The sequence below is a fragment of the Moschus berezovskii genome, chromosome 14, assembly GCF_049115385.1.
Source record: "Moschus berezovskii isolate FMDL1 chromosome 14, NW_MosBer_1.0, whole genome shotgun sequence".
Lineage (NCBI taxonomy): Eukaryota > Metazoa > Chordata > Mammalia > Artiodactyla > Moschidae > Moschus > Moschus berezovskii.
Genome location: NC_142473.1, coordinates 61,619,504 through 61,638,380, shown reverse-complemented (window position 1 = coordinate 61,638,380; position 18,877 = coordinate 61,619,504). Strand labels below are relative to the sequence as shown.

The following is an 18,877-nucleotide window of genomic DNA, read 5'->3' as shown; positions in this document are numbered from 1 at the left end:
TAGAGTGCCAAGGTAGTTCATCTCTATTATCTGACACATAAAACATGGAGCTTGCGCCTGACAAACAGAAAAGATGTATAAACTGTTTAGAGCATTCTTAACACAGCCCCTTGATCTAAGAGTCCTGCAGTTGTATGGATAGAACTAGGGTTGCATTGCAGAGTAGCTTTGTGTGTGTGCGCGTGTGTGCACACACATACTTAAGTACATGCTCCCTTCCAGGCTTATCAGTGCCTGTGTATGTTCAAGACTTTCGAAAAGCTATGGCACAAGACTATATAAGTTGATTGAAAACTAGTTTAATTAAAACCCATTGCCAGTTCACTGGGTTCAATAACTTAATGGCTAAGAGAGATGGAAATGCATTTGCCAAACTCACTCTATATCCAAAGGAGACAGAGCCATAACAATGGGATATAGGATATGGAGTATCCCATGGCCTCCCCACCATGTTCCAAATTAATGCTACAACATCCTTGAGGTATTCTGGTGAGATAGCAAGAGTGGGTTAATAATTATTGTCAAAATAATAGAGCTGTTCAAACTAAATTAAAACAACTGGATTAACTGCATAAGATGTGCAACCAAGTTATAGATGTATTTATTAAATACATATTTAAAAACCTTTCTTTTTAAAAACTGTTATAATTCCCTTACCATGTTGTGTTAGTTTCTGCTGTACAATGAAGCAAATCAGTCATATGTATACATATATCCCCTCCCACTTGGACCTCTCTCCCACCCCCCCACAAAAGCTTTTTGACAAGAGAGAAAATATAAACAAATCAGTAATTTCCAGCTTGCAGGAAAACTTATTCTATTAAATCCAAATTATCTGTGTTCACACACACACATACAAGTATGTTCATAGATATTTTTGGTTTTTTACATAATGCTTATCAATGAGCCCAGAAGGGAGAAATGATTTTGAGAAAGCACATGATTAATAAGAGACACGATCAGGACTAGGGCTGTATTTCATCCCATGTCCGAGAAAGGGAGCTGGTCCTCGGTGGGCCACAGATTCAGGGGAATATAGTTTGTTGATCTGATCTGCTTTGCTCCACAGGCTGCTCTCAGCATCCATGGCATGTGTGGGGGGCCGATGCTGGGCTTGTTCTCTCTGGGAATCCTGTTCCCTTTTGTGAACTGGAAGGTAAGTCTCCCACACCCCTCTGCACACTTCCAGCTGAGACCAGGCCCAGCCACTCTCTTTTCTCTCAGTCCTCCTTGGAAAGGCCATTTGTCTTTGCCAGAAAAAAATGAGGTCTTCTTTCCACAGTAGATCTAAATAGAGCCCTAGCCCTCCAATCTTTGAATCTGTGAATCTGTATTAAGAGCAGAAAACAAAGAGCCAGTCATGAAATATCATATGTTATGGCACAATGCTAACTCTTTAGGGTTGAAGTTATCTTCTCTAAATTAAGAGCCCACAAAATGAATATAAAACAGATACTAAGATCAGAAATAGTTTAGTTAAAACCCAACTTTGAAAACTTTAAAAGTAAATTTTCTTTTCTATATTTGAGTGAGTGAGTGAAGTCGCTCAGTCATGTCCGACTCTTTGCGACCCCATGGACTGTAGCCTACCAGGCTCCTCTGTCCATGGGATTCTCCAGGTAAGAGTACTGGAGTGGGTTGCCATTTCCTTCTCCATATTTAGTTACCCAAAATTATAAGTAACTTAATTAAGCTAATTAACTAATTAAAGAAGTAGAGAGGAGACCAGCCTGCATATTTTAATTGCTGGATATTCTTGGTTTTGACGAAGATACAAATACTAGATACTATACAAGCTAATATGTGTGCTTGAGTGCTAAATCACTTCAGTTGTGTCCAACTCTTTGTGACATTATGGACTCTAGCCTGCCAGGCTCATATGTCCATGGGATTCTCCAAGAAAGAATACTGGACTGGGTTTCCATGCCCTCCTCCAGGGAATCTTCCCAACCCAGGGATCAAACCCACATCTCTTATGTCTCCTGAATTAGTTTCTTCTTTACCACTTAGCACCACTGGGGAAACCCCAATGCAAGCTAATGGTATGTCCTCAAGTAAATATTGGTTGGATGACTGTGTAGTAAAAATAAATCAAAAGGAACACTTATTTGGAAATATAATGCTCAGTTATTGCAAATACTTTTCTGATCATTAATTTATAGCATCTGGTGGCACTAGTGAGAAAGAATCCACCTGCCAACACAGGAGACACAAGAGATGTGGGTTTGGATCTGGAATATCACTGGAGGAAATGGCAACCCATCCCAGTATTCTTGCCAGGAAAATACTATGGGCAGAGAAGCCTGTTAAGCTACAGTCCACAGTGTTGCAAAGAGTCAGACATGACCGAGCATACATGTGTGGTGTAGCCCAAGGGCCCTAGTAGTCAAGTCACATTCATTGCTTTAGTTTCCCCAAACGATAGCAAACAGAACATTCTGGTGCTGTAATTGAGAAGCCATTTTTATGAATAAACAGAGAAACCAACAAGTTGTTTTCTATCACAGAGAAAGCTCAGCTATCTGGCAGAGACCAGCAAGATTCAGTTTTAGTTTTTGGTGGTCCTGATCCCTGCTAGGTTGTTCTGTTTCCTTGGAAGGAGGAATGAGTGACTCATTGACTTTTAACTTTTTATCAAGAAGTATGACTCTTAAGTGACACGACTAACATTTAGAGTCAAACCAAAAACTCCAAATTTGGGAGTCCAAGGACGTGACCAGCATCACCTGGGAAGAGATACGGGAATAAAAATTTCTGTATCACAGCCTACAATGGCTGTCAGTGAAAATGACCCTAATGTCTCCATTATCTGAGGTTTTCCGAATTTCTGAAATTACTCTTCTGGAAACTGAGGTTCAACAAGTATTTTTTAGTGATAGGAGGGAGAAGCCAAAAGGAGAAAAACTAATCCTGCTAAAATTTACATAAAATGACCACAATAAAATCCTCTAATGTCTTCATTTAAGGAACAATGTATTCCTAAATAAAGTTCATTGTGGGAGTTGGAAGGCAGGCAGTGTGCTGTTTTGAGCACAAGTGGCCAGGATTGGGGGTGGAAAGACAGAATCTCTGAGAAGTAAGATTTTTCATCTCATTATTCTTTCAATGGCTTTGATCTTTCAATGGTCAGATCTCTCATTAACTTTTGTTTTTCTTTATCAAGGGTGCCCTAGCAGGCCTTTTGACTGGAATCTTCTTGTCATTTTGGGTGGCCATCGGGGCCTTCATTTACCCTGCACCAGCCTCTAAGACATGGCCTTTGCCTTTATCGACTGACCAGTGTGACCTATCAAATGTGACAGAATCAGTGCCTCCAGTGCTGTCCAGCAGGTATTCTCACCTTCGAGATGGCATCAGGTCCCAGAGAGAGGGTCACCAAGTTAGAGAAAGGTGCATACTTCATGCTAAGTCTGAGGAGACCATCTTGCTCTCCTAAGGGACCTGTATGACCCAGCAATAAAGAGTGCCCCAGGGTTCCGGCTTTATGTAAATATGCATTCCTCTGCATCCTTGTGCCCAAGGATGAACTTGGCAAGAGCGTTAATTGGAAGTCTGAGTTCTCAGGTCCACTATGCTGTTTCTTCCTTCCTGCCTGTGCTTATTCTATACTTTTTCTTGGAATGCTGAATCCTGGCTCTAACAACCTTTTCTTTTTTTTGCTTGAATAACAGCTAAGTATTTTTTAAAAATAAGCTGAGGTATCATCTCACATATCAGCCTGGGTTTAACACTCTTTCTGAATATTTTCCAAATCCTTTGTTGCTCTTCTACGAAGGCGTGCTGGTCTATTTTATGATTGTTAACTCTTATATGTAGACTTTGTGGCTTACTCATCTTTAATCTCCAGTGTCTGTCACAATTTCTGGCACTAAATCTGGGCTTAGTAAATGTCTGAAATGGAAGGCATGGTCCTTATTGCAATTGTGGTGTGGTAGTAGGACTTGTAATTCAGGGATGGATTGAGTTTAGTGGAATATAAAACACAACCACTCTACAGTCAATTATTTAAAAAAAAATGATCAGATGGCAAAAAGATAAGCTTTGAGGTTTTGAGAGATTGTTGTTTAGTTGCTCAATCATGTCCGACTGTTTGTGACCCCATAGTCTGTAGCCTGCCAGACTCCTCTGTCCTTGGGATTTCCCAGGCAAGAATACTGGAGTGGGTTGCCATTTCCTCCTCCAGAGATCTTCCCAATCAGGGATCATACCTGGGTCCCCTGTGTTGGCTCTTCACCACTGAGCCACCAGGGAAGACTGTTTAAAGAAATTCCGAGCCCTCAGCCATCCTCTTAGTCACTGTGAATCATGACTTCACACTCAGAACTGAGGATGTGCTGCTGTTCTTCATAGACCCGCCATCGCTGAGACCTGGTATGCGCTCTCCTACCTGCACTACAGCACCGTGGGCTGCCTGGGATGCATAGCTGCTGGAGTAATCATCAGCTTCCTAACGGGTCAGTTACATACCTTCCTCTTCTTGGGGCTAAGGGAGACGTGGGCTAGTCTTATGCATTGACGAATGAGGTACCCATCTTACAGGCATGATTTGGGGTTCACCACATAAAGAGTGACATAGTTCTCAAATGGACAATCCTTAAAGGAACTCTTGGAAGCATGGAACATGTAATCCATTTTTTCTTTTATTACTAGGTCGCCAAAAGGGCAAGGATATTCCACCACTGCTAATTAGACCAGTCTGCAATTTATTTTGCTTTTGGTCTAAGAAATACAAAACACTGTGCTGGTGTGGAGTTCAGCATGACAGCGGAACAGAGCAGGTAAGCTGATGTTTGAGCTTCTGAACAATATGAATTGGCTCAAAAGGATTCCGTTTCTGCCCATTTAAACCATCTGCAAGGCTGGGAGTTGGGAGGGTAGCTGGTGGATATGAGAATCTGAAAGAATCTGGGTTTCCACTTCAGTTACCTCAGCTAAATTCCCTGGTAGCTCAGCTGGTAAAGAATCCACCTTCAATGCAGGAGAGGAGACCCTGGATTTATTCCTGGGTTGGGAAGATCCTGGGGGAATCCTTGGAGAAGGGATAGGCTACCCACTCCAGTATTCTTAGGCTTCCCTGGTGGCTCAGCTGAATCTGCCTGCAATGTGAGAGATGTGGGTTCGATTCCTGGGTTGGGAAGATCCCCTGGAGAAGGGAACGGCTACCCACTCCAGTATTCTGGCCTGGAGAATTCCGTGAACTGTATAGTCCATGGGGTTGCAAAGAGTAGGACATGACTGAGCAATTTTCACACTTTTGGAACTTCAGCTTTTATATGAGAACAAAGGGGAGACCATGGAGTGTGATCTGGACATGAACATGTCTGGTATGTCACGGAGTGTAAATATAAAGTAAGATTTATTGGTGGAACGTCTCAGACAGAGAAGCAGCGGGATACATACTATCCCCAGCTCTCCTCTTTTCCTTCCAAGAATCATGTTTAGGCCACACAGGGTGAGGGAAATTGTCCCAGTGCTATTAAGGGCTAGAGACATTGTCCAAGTATGATTAAGGTCACGTCAGCCCATGACCACCATAACAGCCTGAAGTTGGACCAGATTAGACTTTCTGACTTGATATAGGAAGGGGGGCCAGGACACCCCAGGGGAGCCAGGGAGTGCCACCCTCAACAAAAGGGTAAGGTTGGTTTTCTACTGGAGGATTCTCAGAGGGGTCTAAGTAAGGGAAGAGGGAATGGAGCAAAGCCATCTGCAGCAGCTTTGATGGAAGAGCAGTAATCACTCAGAGCTACTATGGCATCTGATAATGCCAGGACCTTGACAGAAGCAATGTTTCCTATTGGGTTTGCAACTGGTTTTATCCATGGCTGTCCTCTCAGTCTGATTACAGGCAGGGATTTTTCCCCCTTAAAGTGAGGGCTTATTTTCTTTCTTTCAAGCCCTTTCACTCAGTGCTCTAAGAGAGGGACTCTTTGCCCTTGTCATAGCTCTTCGGTTGTCATTTGCTTCCCCTACCCAAAGCCCATAATAACATGTATGTGATGTAAAGCTGAGTTTCATGGTTTTTGCTAAGGAGAGCACCTTCTTGACAGGGGCTCGGAATGGGAAGGCAGTCTATTTGCTGACAAGGCAGCTGGCTAAGCAGTGTATTGTTTGGATAAATGGAGTTTGAGGAAGTTCTAGAAAAAAAAAAAGAATAATGTGATTTACTGCTTTACAGACTTATCTTCCTGGGCACAAATTTCCTGGGATAAATGGGAAATCTTGCTGATGCAGGCAGCTTCCGTTCTCAAGGCTGAGTCTAGAGTGGGAGGGGACACTTAGTTGTCAGTACTGGGCTCCTTTGCCAAGAAATAACACTGAGCAGCCTTCTGGAGAGTTTGCATACAGGGCCCCTGCTGTGACAAGAAGACTTGCTGTTCATGGAAAGGAAGAAGGTGACCACCTTCTGAGACACAAGTTTGTCTCTCCTCAGGAAGTAATACTACTGCCTCACAGAACTATTTACTAGAGACATAACTGTCTTCACTCCATGCATTGTGCAATGCAATTACTGGCTCAGTTGTGTCCATCTCTTTGTGACCCCATGGACTATACCCTGTCAGGATCCTCTGTCCATGGGATTTTTTAGGCAAGAATACTAGAGTGGGTAGCCATTCCCTTCTCCGAGGGATCTTCCCAACCTAGGGATAGAACCTGGATCTCCTGCATTGCAGGCAGATTCTTTACTGTCTGGGCCACCAGCTCACTAAACTGCTCTGTTTTTATTATTATTATTATCATCTTTAGAAATGGCACCTACGTGGATTGAAGCATCAAAGCTACCAATTAGGAAGTGCCCTGGGTCAGAGTTATTTGTGCTGCTTTCATATTTATCTATCTTTCTTTTCTTTTTCAAAGGGGGAGGTGTAAGCAAGATTCCCTCAGTTTGATTTGGGATACATTAAGATTGTCCCACTAATATGTGTCTTTCTATTTTCCTCAGGAAAGCCTTGAGAATGGCAATACCTGGAAACAAGGGGCTGAATCTGCCTTACAAAATGGCCTCAAGCAAGAAAACCTGGTTCCAGGCTATGATCCCAAGGACAAAAGCTATGACAACATGGCTTTAGAGAAGATTACCCATTTCTAAGGCAACACACACACATGATACACAGATACACACAGTCCACATGCTTCTTTGCCAATGTTTAGTGGGCTTCCCTGATGGCTCAGACAGTAAAGAATCCGCCTGCAATGTGGGAGACCTGGGTTCAACCCCTGGGTTGGGAAGATTCCCTGGAGGAGGGCATGGAAACCCACTCCAGTCTTCTTGCCTGGAGAATCCCCATGGACAGAGGAGCCTGAGGTGCTGCAGTCCATGGGGTCTCAAAGAGTCGGAAAGGACTGAGCAACTAAACACACACACACATACATGTTGGAGTTTGCAGGAGGAGAGATGTATATTAAATGCTTCCCTGACACTGCTCATAAAACAAGGGAATGACGTCCACCCCAACCCCCACACCTTACACATATGCAGACATGTCATATCCCTTCATCCTTCAGGTGCAGTGGGAACACAACTGCTCTTAATCCCTCCCCCCAACCCACCCACAAACCTTTAAGTCCTCTTCCAGTCATTCTTGCTATTACAGCTGTCTTGACGAAGGCTTCAAATTAATTTTGCTCAACACAAGAGGAGAGACTGGTATGTCTGGTAAATGGGAACAATTATAACTAAATACTCTGCTCCCTTTATGTTCTTAGTGTAGTATTTCTTCTTCTCTTCTATCACCTTACAGTGAAAAATTCACTCTGTGCTCAATAAGAAGTCTGGAATCTTTTTCCATGCATGCATGAGTGCTCACTTGCTCAGTCGTGTCTGACTCTTTGTGACCCTATGGACCATAGCCTGCCAGGCTTCTCTTTCCATGGAAGTTTTCAGGCAAGAATACTGGAGTGGATTGCCATTTCCTACTGCAGGGGATCTTTCTGACCCAGGGATCGAACCTATGTCTCTGTTGTCTCTTGCATTCCAGCATCTCCTGCATTGGCAGGCAGATTCTTTACTACTGAGCTGGGTAAAGAGCAAAGGCCCCAATAGGAAGCTGTTAGGACAGTACTGTGCAAAAGAAACTTACATATAGCTTACCAACCCACAAGGGATTTCAGTAGCCCTAGAGTCTTCTTTGGTACTAAGTGCCTTGTCCACAGGATTCCTACTTTGTTCCTTCAGCTCATATCTGCAAGCTCACTGTGATCCATCAGGTTAAGGAGATAGAAGTAAAGACCCTAGTAGTTGAATTCTAGAAAATAATCGCTAAAGTTCTGGAGTGAGAGGAGACTATAGATCGAAAAGTGAATAAACAAATGGAGAGTCAATCAAAGCTTTTTGGAAGAAGCAAAGAAATCAAATCCTTAAAGGGTTAAAAAGAACCAGTGCCATAGGTGCTAGATCAGAGGAAAGATAGCAGGAAACAAACTGATGTCTGTAAGGTACATTAGGTCAGGGGCCAGATATTTATTTTGGTGGCCAGGTAAGATGAAGAGGCCTAGAACAAGTATGTCAGCAAAGTAAGAAGAAATGGTCCAAATAAGTAGGGATACGGAGTCCTAAGGCTGTGTTGTGTCAATGTTACCCAAGAGGAGAAAACTTTAAAAGAAGCAAGAGATAGGGGGGAAATTATGTAAACAGTGTTTATTAATAGGGAGATAAACTAGAAAGAAGGGAAAACAATCAATAGAGGAATTTAAAATATAGCTGGAGTTTATAAATCATAGTCCATTGCTTGCCTTCTCTTCTCTAATTTCAAACAGGAGGGGAAATAATGAGAGAGGAAGAGAAAATTGGGCTATGGTATACAAGAGAGATGAGAAAAATACGTTTTGAAAAGAGGAGGAAAGAAGGGAAAGGGAGTACATTGGAGAAAATAATATGAAAATGAGAAGGAAAAGAATTACTAAAAACAGTTTTGAGGTACGGCATGTTAATAAAGGTATTGATCTAAGGATTTATAAATTGAGAATTGCAACTATTTTCCAAATGATTTAGTGGTTAATACATTCTTATCAATTAGAACTTGAAAAATACATTAGGTGAATGTTGAAATCTGGGCCAAACCTCATTGGCTCAGTTAATGGGATAGAGAAGGAAAAAAAAAAAAAATCCAAGGATAAGAATTAGATTAACAGTAGCTCTATCTATAAAGAGATATCCCTGGTGGCTCAGTGGTAACAAATCCACCTGCCAATGCAGGAGCCATAGGAGATGTGAATTCTACCCCTGGGTGGGAAAGATCCCCTGAAGGAGGAAATGGCAACCCACTCCTGTATTCTTGCCTGGAATATTCCATGGACAAAGGAGTTTGGCAGGCTACAGTCCATGGGGTCCCAAAAAGTTGGACACAACTGAGCATGCACAGTATAAATATATAGATGTATGTATATATAAGGGGGCTTCCCTGGTAGCTCAAACGGTAGAGCATCTGCTTACAATGCAGGCGATCTGGGTTCGAACCCTGGGTTGGGAAGATCCCCTGAAGAAGGAAATGGCAACCCACTCCAGTACTCTTGCCTGGAAAATCCCATGGACCGAGGAGCCTGGTAGGCTACAGTCCATGGGGTCGCAAAGAGTCAGACATGACTGAGCGACTTCACTTCACTTCCCTTCACTTAATGTGTATATAAACATCCATATGTATAGTAGCTATATATATATGAAATTCAGAACTTCACTTGGAATTCCACAAAACTAAAAGGTACCCTATATTTTTCCATTTTACTCACAAATTCCCCTACAGATATTTCACTAGCTTGCTACTTTCCCAGAAAGTTTTTGGATCCTTTTTCTTTTTCAGTCACTAATTCTTTCACCTGGAGTGTTATCAAAACATAAAATGACTTACTTGCACATTGAAAATCATATTTATTATAAAAATATCTCTGTCTTCTCTCATGTGATTGTACCTATGGCATTCTGAGGTCACATTTCAAGAAATTTTCGAGGTCAATATAAGGATCACACTTATTTCTCCCCAAAAGAACAGGTGAAAAATCTAAGAGCAGACGGGGATCCACAGGAAAGCATCTTCCACAGTGCACAGAAACCGCATGCACTGTGTAGGGAAGCAGACAGGCGCTGCAAGGGCCAGGCCAACAGAGCTGCCTAGTTAGGCATATCTCACCTCTGCTGCCTCACTCCGCCCTAAGGAATGTCAGCTCAGAGTTGTGTCAAGGCCGCTGGTGCGGTATAAAGTCTGCCCAGGGCTAAGTTCAAAGCCATAAAAATGGGTTACACTTGTGGTTGGTTTTGCCACAGAATGAACAGGGATATTTTCAATAAGGGGGCAATGAATGATGAGCTCCTAGATGGCCTAAAATGTGCCAAATTTGATTCCAGTCTCTTATCTGTTAAACATACACACAGACACTGGTAAAAATGGAACAGAATGTCCTCAATGCCTCTTTCACTCATTTGGAATGAATTCGTTTTGATGACTGACATTTTCTTTGTCACCAGTTGGAGCAAGGAGTACAGCTTCTTGATTGAGGTGAGGGATTGGAGTCAAAGGGCTTCAGGTTTAACTGTAAGTTCCAACAATAATTATCTTGGTAATCTTGGGCAAGACTTTCTAAACTTTATTCACAAATTAAAAGGAGCTAAACTGTCCCTACTTAATAGAATTGTTTCGAGGATTTACAGAGGTAAATCATCTAAAGCAGTTAGCACAGTGACTGACCTGTATGTAACAGTCAATGCCTGTTAGTCTGCAGTACATGAAGAAAATGATATCCATTCCTGTATTCCTTTTAAACTAAATTGGCTTACTGTTTCCCTTTAGGATTTTCAAGACACACAATGCTCAGTTCAATTAAAATATGATCTTCCAGAGAATAACTTTTCTTAAAGTCCTAAATTATTAAAAATGGGAAAAAAATACTGTTCTAAAGATAGACAAGTTTTGTTATTGAAAAGTGTAATATTCATATCTATGATTTAAGTAATACATTTATAATATAAACTTTGATAAGTAAACAGCATTTAAACCCAAGTTTGCAACTCAATGCACAGTTAATAGCAAATATAGTTCTCTAATCAAAGCAACAGTTAGAACTGGACATGGAACAACAGACTGGTTCCAAATAGGAAAAGGAGTACGTCAAGGCTGTGTATTGTCACCCTGCTTATTTAAATTACATGCAAAGTACATCATGAGAAACGCTGAGCTGGAGGAAGCACAAGCTGGAATCGAGATTGCCGGGAGAAATATCAATAACTTCAGATATGCAGATGACACCACCCTTACGACAGAAAGTGAAGAAGAACTAAAGAGCCTCTTGATGAAATTGAAAGAGGAGAGTGAACAAGTTGGCTTAAAGCTCAACATTCAGAAAACAAAGATCATGGCATCCGGTCCCATCACTTCATGGGAAATAGATGGGGAAACAGTGGAAACAGTGGCTGACTTTATTTTTCTGGGCTCAAAACTGCTGCAGATGGTGATTGCAGTCATGAAATTAAAAGTCACTTACTCCTTGGAAGGAAAGTTATGACTGATCTAGATAGCATATTAAAAAACATCACTTTGCCAACTAAGGTCCGTCTAGTCAAGGCTATGGTTTTTCCAGTGGTCATGTATGGATGTGAGAGTTGGATTATAAAGAAAGCTGAGCGCCAAAGAATTGATGTTTTTGAATTGTGGTGTTGGAGAAGGCTCTTGAGAGTCCTTGGACTGCAAGGAGATTCAACCAATCCATCCTAAGGGAGATCAGTCCTGGGTGTTCATTGGAAGGATTGATGTTGAAGCTGAAACTCCAATATTTTGGCCACCTGACGTGAAGAACTGACTCATTTGAAAAGACCCTGATGCTGGGAAAGATTGAGGGCAGGAGGAGAAGGAAACGACAGAGGATGAGATGGCTGGATGGCATCGCCGACTCAATGGACATAAGTTTTGGTGGACTCTGGGAGTTGGTGATGGACAGGGAGGCCTGGCATGCTGTGGTTCATGGGGGTCGCAAAGAGTTGGACACAACTGAGCAACTGAACTGACTGACTGACTAGGGTCAGGAGTGGGATGAAAATAATTATCTTCTCTAAAATCTTCTATTTAAACAACATAGTAAGGCAGGTCAACCAAGGGAGCAAGCAAACATATGTCAAAATAAGATCTGACATATTGTTATAAAACATGACTTCTTTTTCAGTGTTTTGGATAATACCTATAACATCTGGGCTATCCAGGGCTACGTATACACATACACACACACATACAGACAGAGAAATAAACATTAAGGGGATTTTATGACAATAAAATTGGTTACTGTAAATAAAAAAAAGCAAATATAATGGTGGTAGCATTTATGGATATGACTTCTTTGTCCTCATGAATTTCTATAAGCAACAATTCATCTCTTTCTTAAAAATCTTAAAGCAAGTGTATACTCAGGTGTTCACAACACACAGTTCCCAATTACAGAGTTTGCTTCAACACATTTGAAAAGCTAAGAATAAATTTCATGTACTGTGTTGATTTCATGCCAATGTAACTTCCATATAAGAAAATAAATAAGCAATCCCCAAATTGCTTATTTGTAGCAGTATAATATAGTCAGGCAGGATTTGTAGAGAACTGAGCTTTGGCCACCTCATGCGATGAGTTGACTCCCTGGAAAAGACTCTGATGCTGGGAAGGGTTGGGGGCGGGAGGAGAAGGGGACGACCGAGAATGAGATGGCTGGATGGCATCACCGACTCTGTGGGCATGAGTTTGGGTGAACTCCAGGAGTTGGTGATGGACAGGGAGGCCTGGCGTGCTGTGATTCATGGGGTCGTGGAGAGTCGGACATGACTGAGCGACTGAACTGAACTGAACTGAGCAATCAATGTTGTTGACCGATTCAGAATCTACATTATAAAGACTTAACGAATCTTTATTGTTCACTTTCTTCAATAATGTCGATCTTCTTTCAATAATGGTATCTTTGGGAAGATACCTTCAAAAAAAACTTATTCTGTCTCAACAGAGCAAAGAATTCCTTAATTGGCTTTAAAATTTCTTATGAGAGTTTGGAATGTTTAAAGATTAATAATCACTATTGTTAAGATTCATATTTTAAGATTTCTAGCATTTTCAGAGCTAAAGTTGAAAGTAAAAAGAAAAAAAATTGATATTTATAATCATCAGGCTAAATATATAGCTGCAATGTAATTCTCATATTGAGAACAAAAATGTTTGGAGAAATGAAATCTTTCTCTTCTGGCCTTCCCCAAATTCCCCCAATTACAGGATGCTAATAGTTCTTTCCTACTTGAAAATTACACTATAGAGGCCAACCACCATTCCAGGAAGATAAAATTTTGCACTTAATTGCATTTTCATCTTCAACATTGAAAACCGAGATGATTATTCTTTAACTAGAGTTGTCACTGAAATGTAAGCTTACTAGATTTAGCTTCATGTCTTAAACTAGAAAAGAAAAAAAAAAAGAAAAACAAGACCATAAACCCTCCATTTCTTCTTCATATTAAAAGATGAACTAAACTGAAATTGTTTTTCAGTCAGAAAGAAGGCAGGGAGTACTGACAGCAGATACTGAATCAGGATCTGCAAAATAGCCATTTTTGCTTTGGTAGGAAAGTCCCATTGTGCCCGTGCCCACCATTCTCAGAACACTGCTTCCATAATTATCTTTGCTATCAAAGTTTTCTGTTCATTCAATTCTCCCTTTTCTCACTTACAGCACAGCATCCAAAAAAGTATAATATGTCGAAATCAGCAAGAAAATCTGCTCATATTTTTGTTAGAAAAGATATTAAATTTGGTCTGAAGTGTTTACCTGGTAACATTGAGGGGCATTGACAAAATAATTATAAAGATTTGCAGGCAACTTAAATACCACAGGGGGTTAGCTATCCACATGACAATCATTTTTGTGGGGAATTATCAAAATGGATCTCATTAAGGTTTGTTTTCAACTAATAACTTTAGGAAATGTTTTCTTTCTGAAAAAAGAGCAAGTATACTGCTTTTACCACAGAGAGAGCTGAGAGCAAACAAATATCCTGAATAAGTCAATGCCAGCATATGTATGAAAGTATCATCCCCTTCCTTCTTAGGGAAAGATGTAAAGCTGAACCCACCTAGCTGACTGTCCTGTCTAGTGTACAAGGCTCCCACTTTGGGGATAGTTATACATGGAACAGTTGCTTTTTTTCTTTTCCCCCAGGGAAAATGTGCTGGAGCACACATTGATACCATCCTAAAGTAGTAAGGCAGGAGGTATAGATGTCTTTTCCTTAATGTGATGGTCTAAGAAATTGGATCTGGTCTCAGATATGAGTCTCTTCTCCCAATCTGCCTGCTTTCATCTTACTTTCCTGAAAACATGTCTTGTGGATATGGCTAGGATATAGTGGCTCTATCTGTGTTCTCTAGAAAGAAAACCATTTAATGTGGTCATGGGTGTAGTTTCTGATATGAATACAGCTGGCAAGCACTCTTGAAGGTACCCTAACACCACTACAAGTGTATGAATCCTAGCTAGTGAGAATCCTGATTAGTGATTCAAGCTCAAGCCAAATCAATCTTCAGACTATGTTTTGTTAACACATTTCATTTTGAATAGAAATGTCTATATGGGAATGCCACCTTTCCATCAGACGCTGGGTTTTCTAAGCCATTTCCAAAATGTTTTCTTTTGAGCTACTGAGGATAACAGGAAGGATATAAGAGGTTCACTGATGCTCTGGATAAAACTTACAACTGTTTCCAGAGCTTGTTATAATACTGAGATTGGGGGAAAATAAAAATATTGGATGAATGTAACAGAATTGAGTTAGGCATATCTCACAGAGAGTAAGTGCTCACTGGTTCTTACAGAATAAAATGAATTCCTAGTCCTGTGTGTGGATGCACCCACTCACACACACTTACACACGCATATACACACACACATCACACTCTCGGCTTATGTCTCCCTATTATCAACTGATAGACTAATCAATTCAGCCTTATCAGTTAAGCAACTCTTTTCACAACCTGGATTTTCAATTTGCACCATCAAATTGAGAAAAAAATGGGCAATTTGGTGGCTTCTTGTTGACAGCAGGCTCCATTTGTCCTCCTTCGTTGGCATGAATTATAATCTCTGCTAAACTTCCTGTACTAAGGAGATTTTAATGGTGACTGATAGAGTCAGTGCAAGTGTAAAAGAAAAAAAAGAAAAGAAAATGCTTCTATGTGACAAGATCAAGCTTCCTCTCCCATCTTTGCTAACACAAAGCACTACTAGGGTCGTCAATGTGGATGTCTGCACTATCATATGAGGAAATGCCTTGATGATGACAGTGAGTTTATTGGAAGACAAAGAGGCAAAACTTTTCAAGAGTGGGGAAGGGCCCAAAGAAAGGGAAACTATTGCCTTGGAGAACTAAAGAACATGTAATCCCCTCTTCCCATACACACTCAACAAATCCCAGCTTCAAATTTAGAAAACAAGCCTGATTAAATTAACATGCATATTATAGAAAAAATACCATCTCACATGAAAATTTATTGAGTGAAAAAGATTCCTTTTTATCGCATTCTACAACAGATTGTGCTAAGAGTCATTTTGGAAGAATATGCAGCATTCAGAAGTTGTATCTCCTCATGCAGTCACTCAGGCACATTTTATCTCAAAGTGCGTGCACAGACTCAGACAACTGAAAACAAGTTCAGCTATAACCTAGAGTGATTTTCCACACACTGTGCAGTGAAAATGCTACAGCCTGGTGCAACTTGTCAAGGCTGAGAGCATGCACATATATGTATATATTAGTTATCTGCTGGAAAAGACAACAATTTAGAATAAGAAAATATATAAGCAGCATTCATGTAATACAGAATTCCTGAGAATAGTGTGTTATATAAATCTTTGAGAAATAATTTGTATTCATACGAAAACCATGATATAAAATATTTCTCTCAACTAAAGCTGAGTTGTCTAAAACTGATACACCGTGAGGGGCTGTCAATGTTTTGCTGTCAACAATGATGAAGATATAACTAGATTCTCCTGCACCGGTTCACAAAAGGAGAATTTCAGATAATTTTTTTAATTGTTTCTCTATTTTTCCATCGATTTCAAAAATATCAGAGAAGGAATTTCCTAAATTAATGTATCATAGCTTTTATTAAAAATACCTTTTTCTTTTCCTATTATTCCTGCTAGGTAATCAATATGATTTTATATGGTTGTATAAAAATAACGCAGAAAGAGACAAATTCTCAAGGGCACAGCTATTCGTATTCTTTACTATAAGGCAAATGTCTTTGCCTTGTGTCCCTAATTGTAAAAGGACATAAATGTCAGGTTCATTTATGTCTTCAATAGGCATAGAGAGTATTTATCCTCAGGCATGTGTATACATTTAACCAACAAAGAAAAGGAAATGCAGATGCTACAAAATGGAAGTATTTAAAGTTTCTTTGTTCAGTTAGTACAATTAGTTACTGTGAATAGGCAGGTGAAAGAAACAAAACCTCTCTGGAATCTGAATGTAAGAATTCCTTGAGACAAAGGAATGGGAAGGACATTTAGAGTCTGAAGTTCTTCCTCTTGCTCAGAATCAGAGGGCAGGTAGGGAAGTGAGTATTTTTGACAAAAATCAACCAACCACAGTGATTTATTTATCTCTGGAGAGAAAGAAGGAAAACTAAAATAAAACAAAAAACACTTCCATTGTTAAAATTTTGTAAATAATGAAGAGAAACTTTATGATTTTTCTTGCTAGAGAAACCCTTGCATATATACAAAGTAGTTTTATTTCCATTGGGTTTAATCTGGTCTTTATAAAATTTGAAAATAACTGTACCTTTAAATGGCACACAAAAAAATCACGTATGTGTACGAATGCATGATTACGTATGGGCTTCTCTGGTGGCTCAGTGGTAAAGAGTCTACCTGTCAATATACAAGATTTGGGTTCGATTCCTGGATCAGGAAGATCCCATGGAGAAGGAAATGGCAAACCCCTCCAATATTCTTGCCTGGAGAATCCCATGGACAGAGGAGCCTGGCGGGCTGCAGTCCATGGGGTCTCAAAAAGATGGGCATGACTTAGCAACGGAACCACCACCACCACAATTATGCATGCCTCATCCCATTCCCAGAAGAAGAAAATTGAGATTAGCTTTGTTTTGCAATAAAAAGTGTCTTGATTTATACTTGATTAATACTATATATTTTCTTAATTCAACTCTTCTCTTTCTTCCCATCCTGCCCCCATAGTTTATGCCTCCACCAGACTTTCTTTATTTGAATGTTTCCTCCAACATCAGTCTGTGAACATTCATGCTCACAGAGTTCAGAGAAACAGCAACTCCACAACAAGCAAAAACGATGTCTTTCACAATTAATTTGACTTTGTTTCTAGTGAGTTTTCAAAAATAAACCAATCTACCAAAGAAATAAAAGAAAACTCCCTTCAGTGATTAAGAGAAAGTAAAACTCAAAAAAAAATGTGTTCTTCTACAAATAATATAAATTTATATTCATGCATTGTTTTCATCAGTTCACGAGCAAGAGTGCACGTTGCTGGAAAAGCTTACATGTTGCAAAGCATCTGGCTTCTGTTTTCCTGAATAAACAAGCTACAATGGAATACTGTGTAACTGCTCTCAGAGCTGCATGAATTGTATTAATAACTTGTGTTCTGTATTGCAAGGTGCAAAGGTACAAGGAAAATCAATATATTTACAGCATTTCAAGTTATTCTGTGAGAACTGTAATAAATCAGGGAGGTGGAAATTAAGTAAGTATACTATAAAACAGCCTTCCACAGTAAAATATGGATTCATCATCTTCTAAATGATATGAGAATGAGCATCCATATTTTATAACAATATGACTCCATTGGCATTTAGTAAAGGAGAAAAAAAGGCAGTGAAAGTGAATCTGCTAGTGATAAAACATATTTGAATGCAGCCAATGCAATAGTGTATTATTTCAATGAATGGTATTCTTTTTGGAGTCTTAGATTTTTGGTTTGACAACTGAAGTTGTGCAACTCTTCAACTGCATAGTCAGTGAAAAACAGCATGAATTTCCTGTGACACAGATCCAAAAGTCCCAGCAAGAAACAAAGGACATTCCTATAAAACAGTAAGTTGAAGGGACATGGAGTTCTGGCAGCAAAGGCAATAACTGATTTGTCATTTCTTGGTAAGTATCTCAACTCAACCTAAGGTTCCAAAGTCAGATTAGCGTGCGCATGAGGACCACATGATACTCTAAGTCACGCCTGACTTGTGTACATTTACATGGAAATCTGTCATTGGAAACCTCATTATCATCCTCCCTAGTGTACTGTGTTGATGGAAGGTGGAGGTTTCCAAACACACAACTCCCTGAGGCTGGTTCTGAGAATTAGACCCTGGCTTCCTGCAATGTCAATCTAACCAGTTTTTAAGGTCATGAACCATTTTTCTTCTTCCCTAGACGACTGGATATTTCAAATCCAGAGATGGCTGTAATGTATTTCCAAGTATCGTATTATACATGTGGTTTGCCAGGTAAGCCTTCCTCTTAGATCCCACCTAGAATTATAACTTGACATCATGTCTACTAACGGTATTGCCCCCACTGGGCAATAGGTATCCACTAAGGCCATTCATGGTGAACAGGGTGACCACTTTTTCTCCGCTGCTGTTGCAAGTGTTCTAGTTCAGCCTCGTACATCATTTCTTGGACTAAGTACTTCTCCCGTCTTATTCGGTCATATAGGTTCTTTGGTACATCCGGAATCAGGTATGCGATGAAAGACTTGATCCCAAAAACAAGGTGCTGAAAGTTTAAGAGGAGAAAGTAGATTTTCAACGATTCTGAAATGCTAATTATAAAACAAAATAGTCATGAACAAAGCTGTTTGCCTTACAATCAAGTATCACAACTC

The 18,877-nt window shown here is 40.1% G+C and overlaps 2 protein-coding genes across 2 annotated transcripts in view; one reads left to right on the top strand and one right to left on the bottom strand.

Annotated features, from left to right (window-relative positions):
• Window positions 1-7,090, top strand: part of SLC5A12 (solute carrier family 5 member 12) — a 45,059-nt gene extending 37,969 nt beyond the window's left edge. Inside the window, exons 11-15 of the mRNA XM_055422690.2 lie at window positions 1,070-1,156; window positions 3,164-3,330; window positions 4,351-4,454; window positions 4,651-4,778; window positions 6,944-7,090. Of these exons, the coding sequence (XP_055278665.2) occupies window positions 1,070-1,156; window positions 3,164-3,330; window positions 4,351-4,454; window positions 4,651-4,778; window positions 6,944-7,090 (633 nt within the window). The remainder of the gene's footprint in view (window positions 1-1,069; window positions 1,157-3,163; window positions 3,331-4,350; window positions 4,455-4,650; window positions 4,779-6,943) is intronic.
• Window positions 7,091-15,496: 8,406 nt separating this feature from the next.
• Window positions 15,497-18,877, bottom strand: part of ANO3 (anoctamin 3) — a 423,263-nt gene continuing 419,882 nt past the window's right edge. Inside the window, exon 27 of the mRNA XM_055423747.2 lies at window positions 15,497-18,768. Within this exon, the coding sequence (XP_055279722.2) occupies window positions 18,586-18,768 (183 nt within the window). The 3' untranslated portion in view covers window positions 15,497-18,585. The remainder of the gene's footprint in view (window positions 18,769-18,877) is intronic.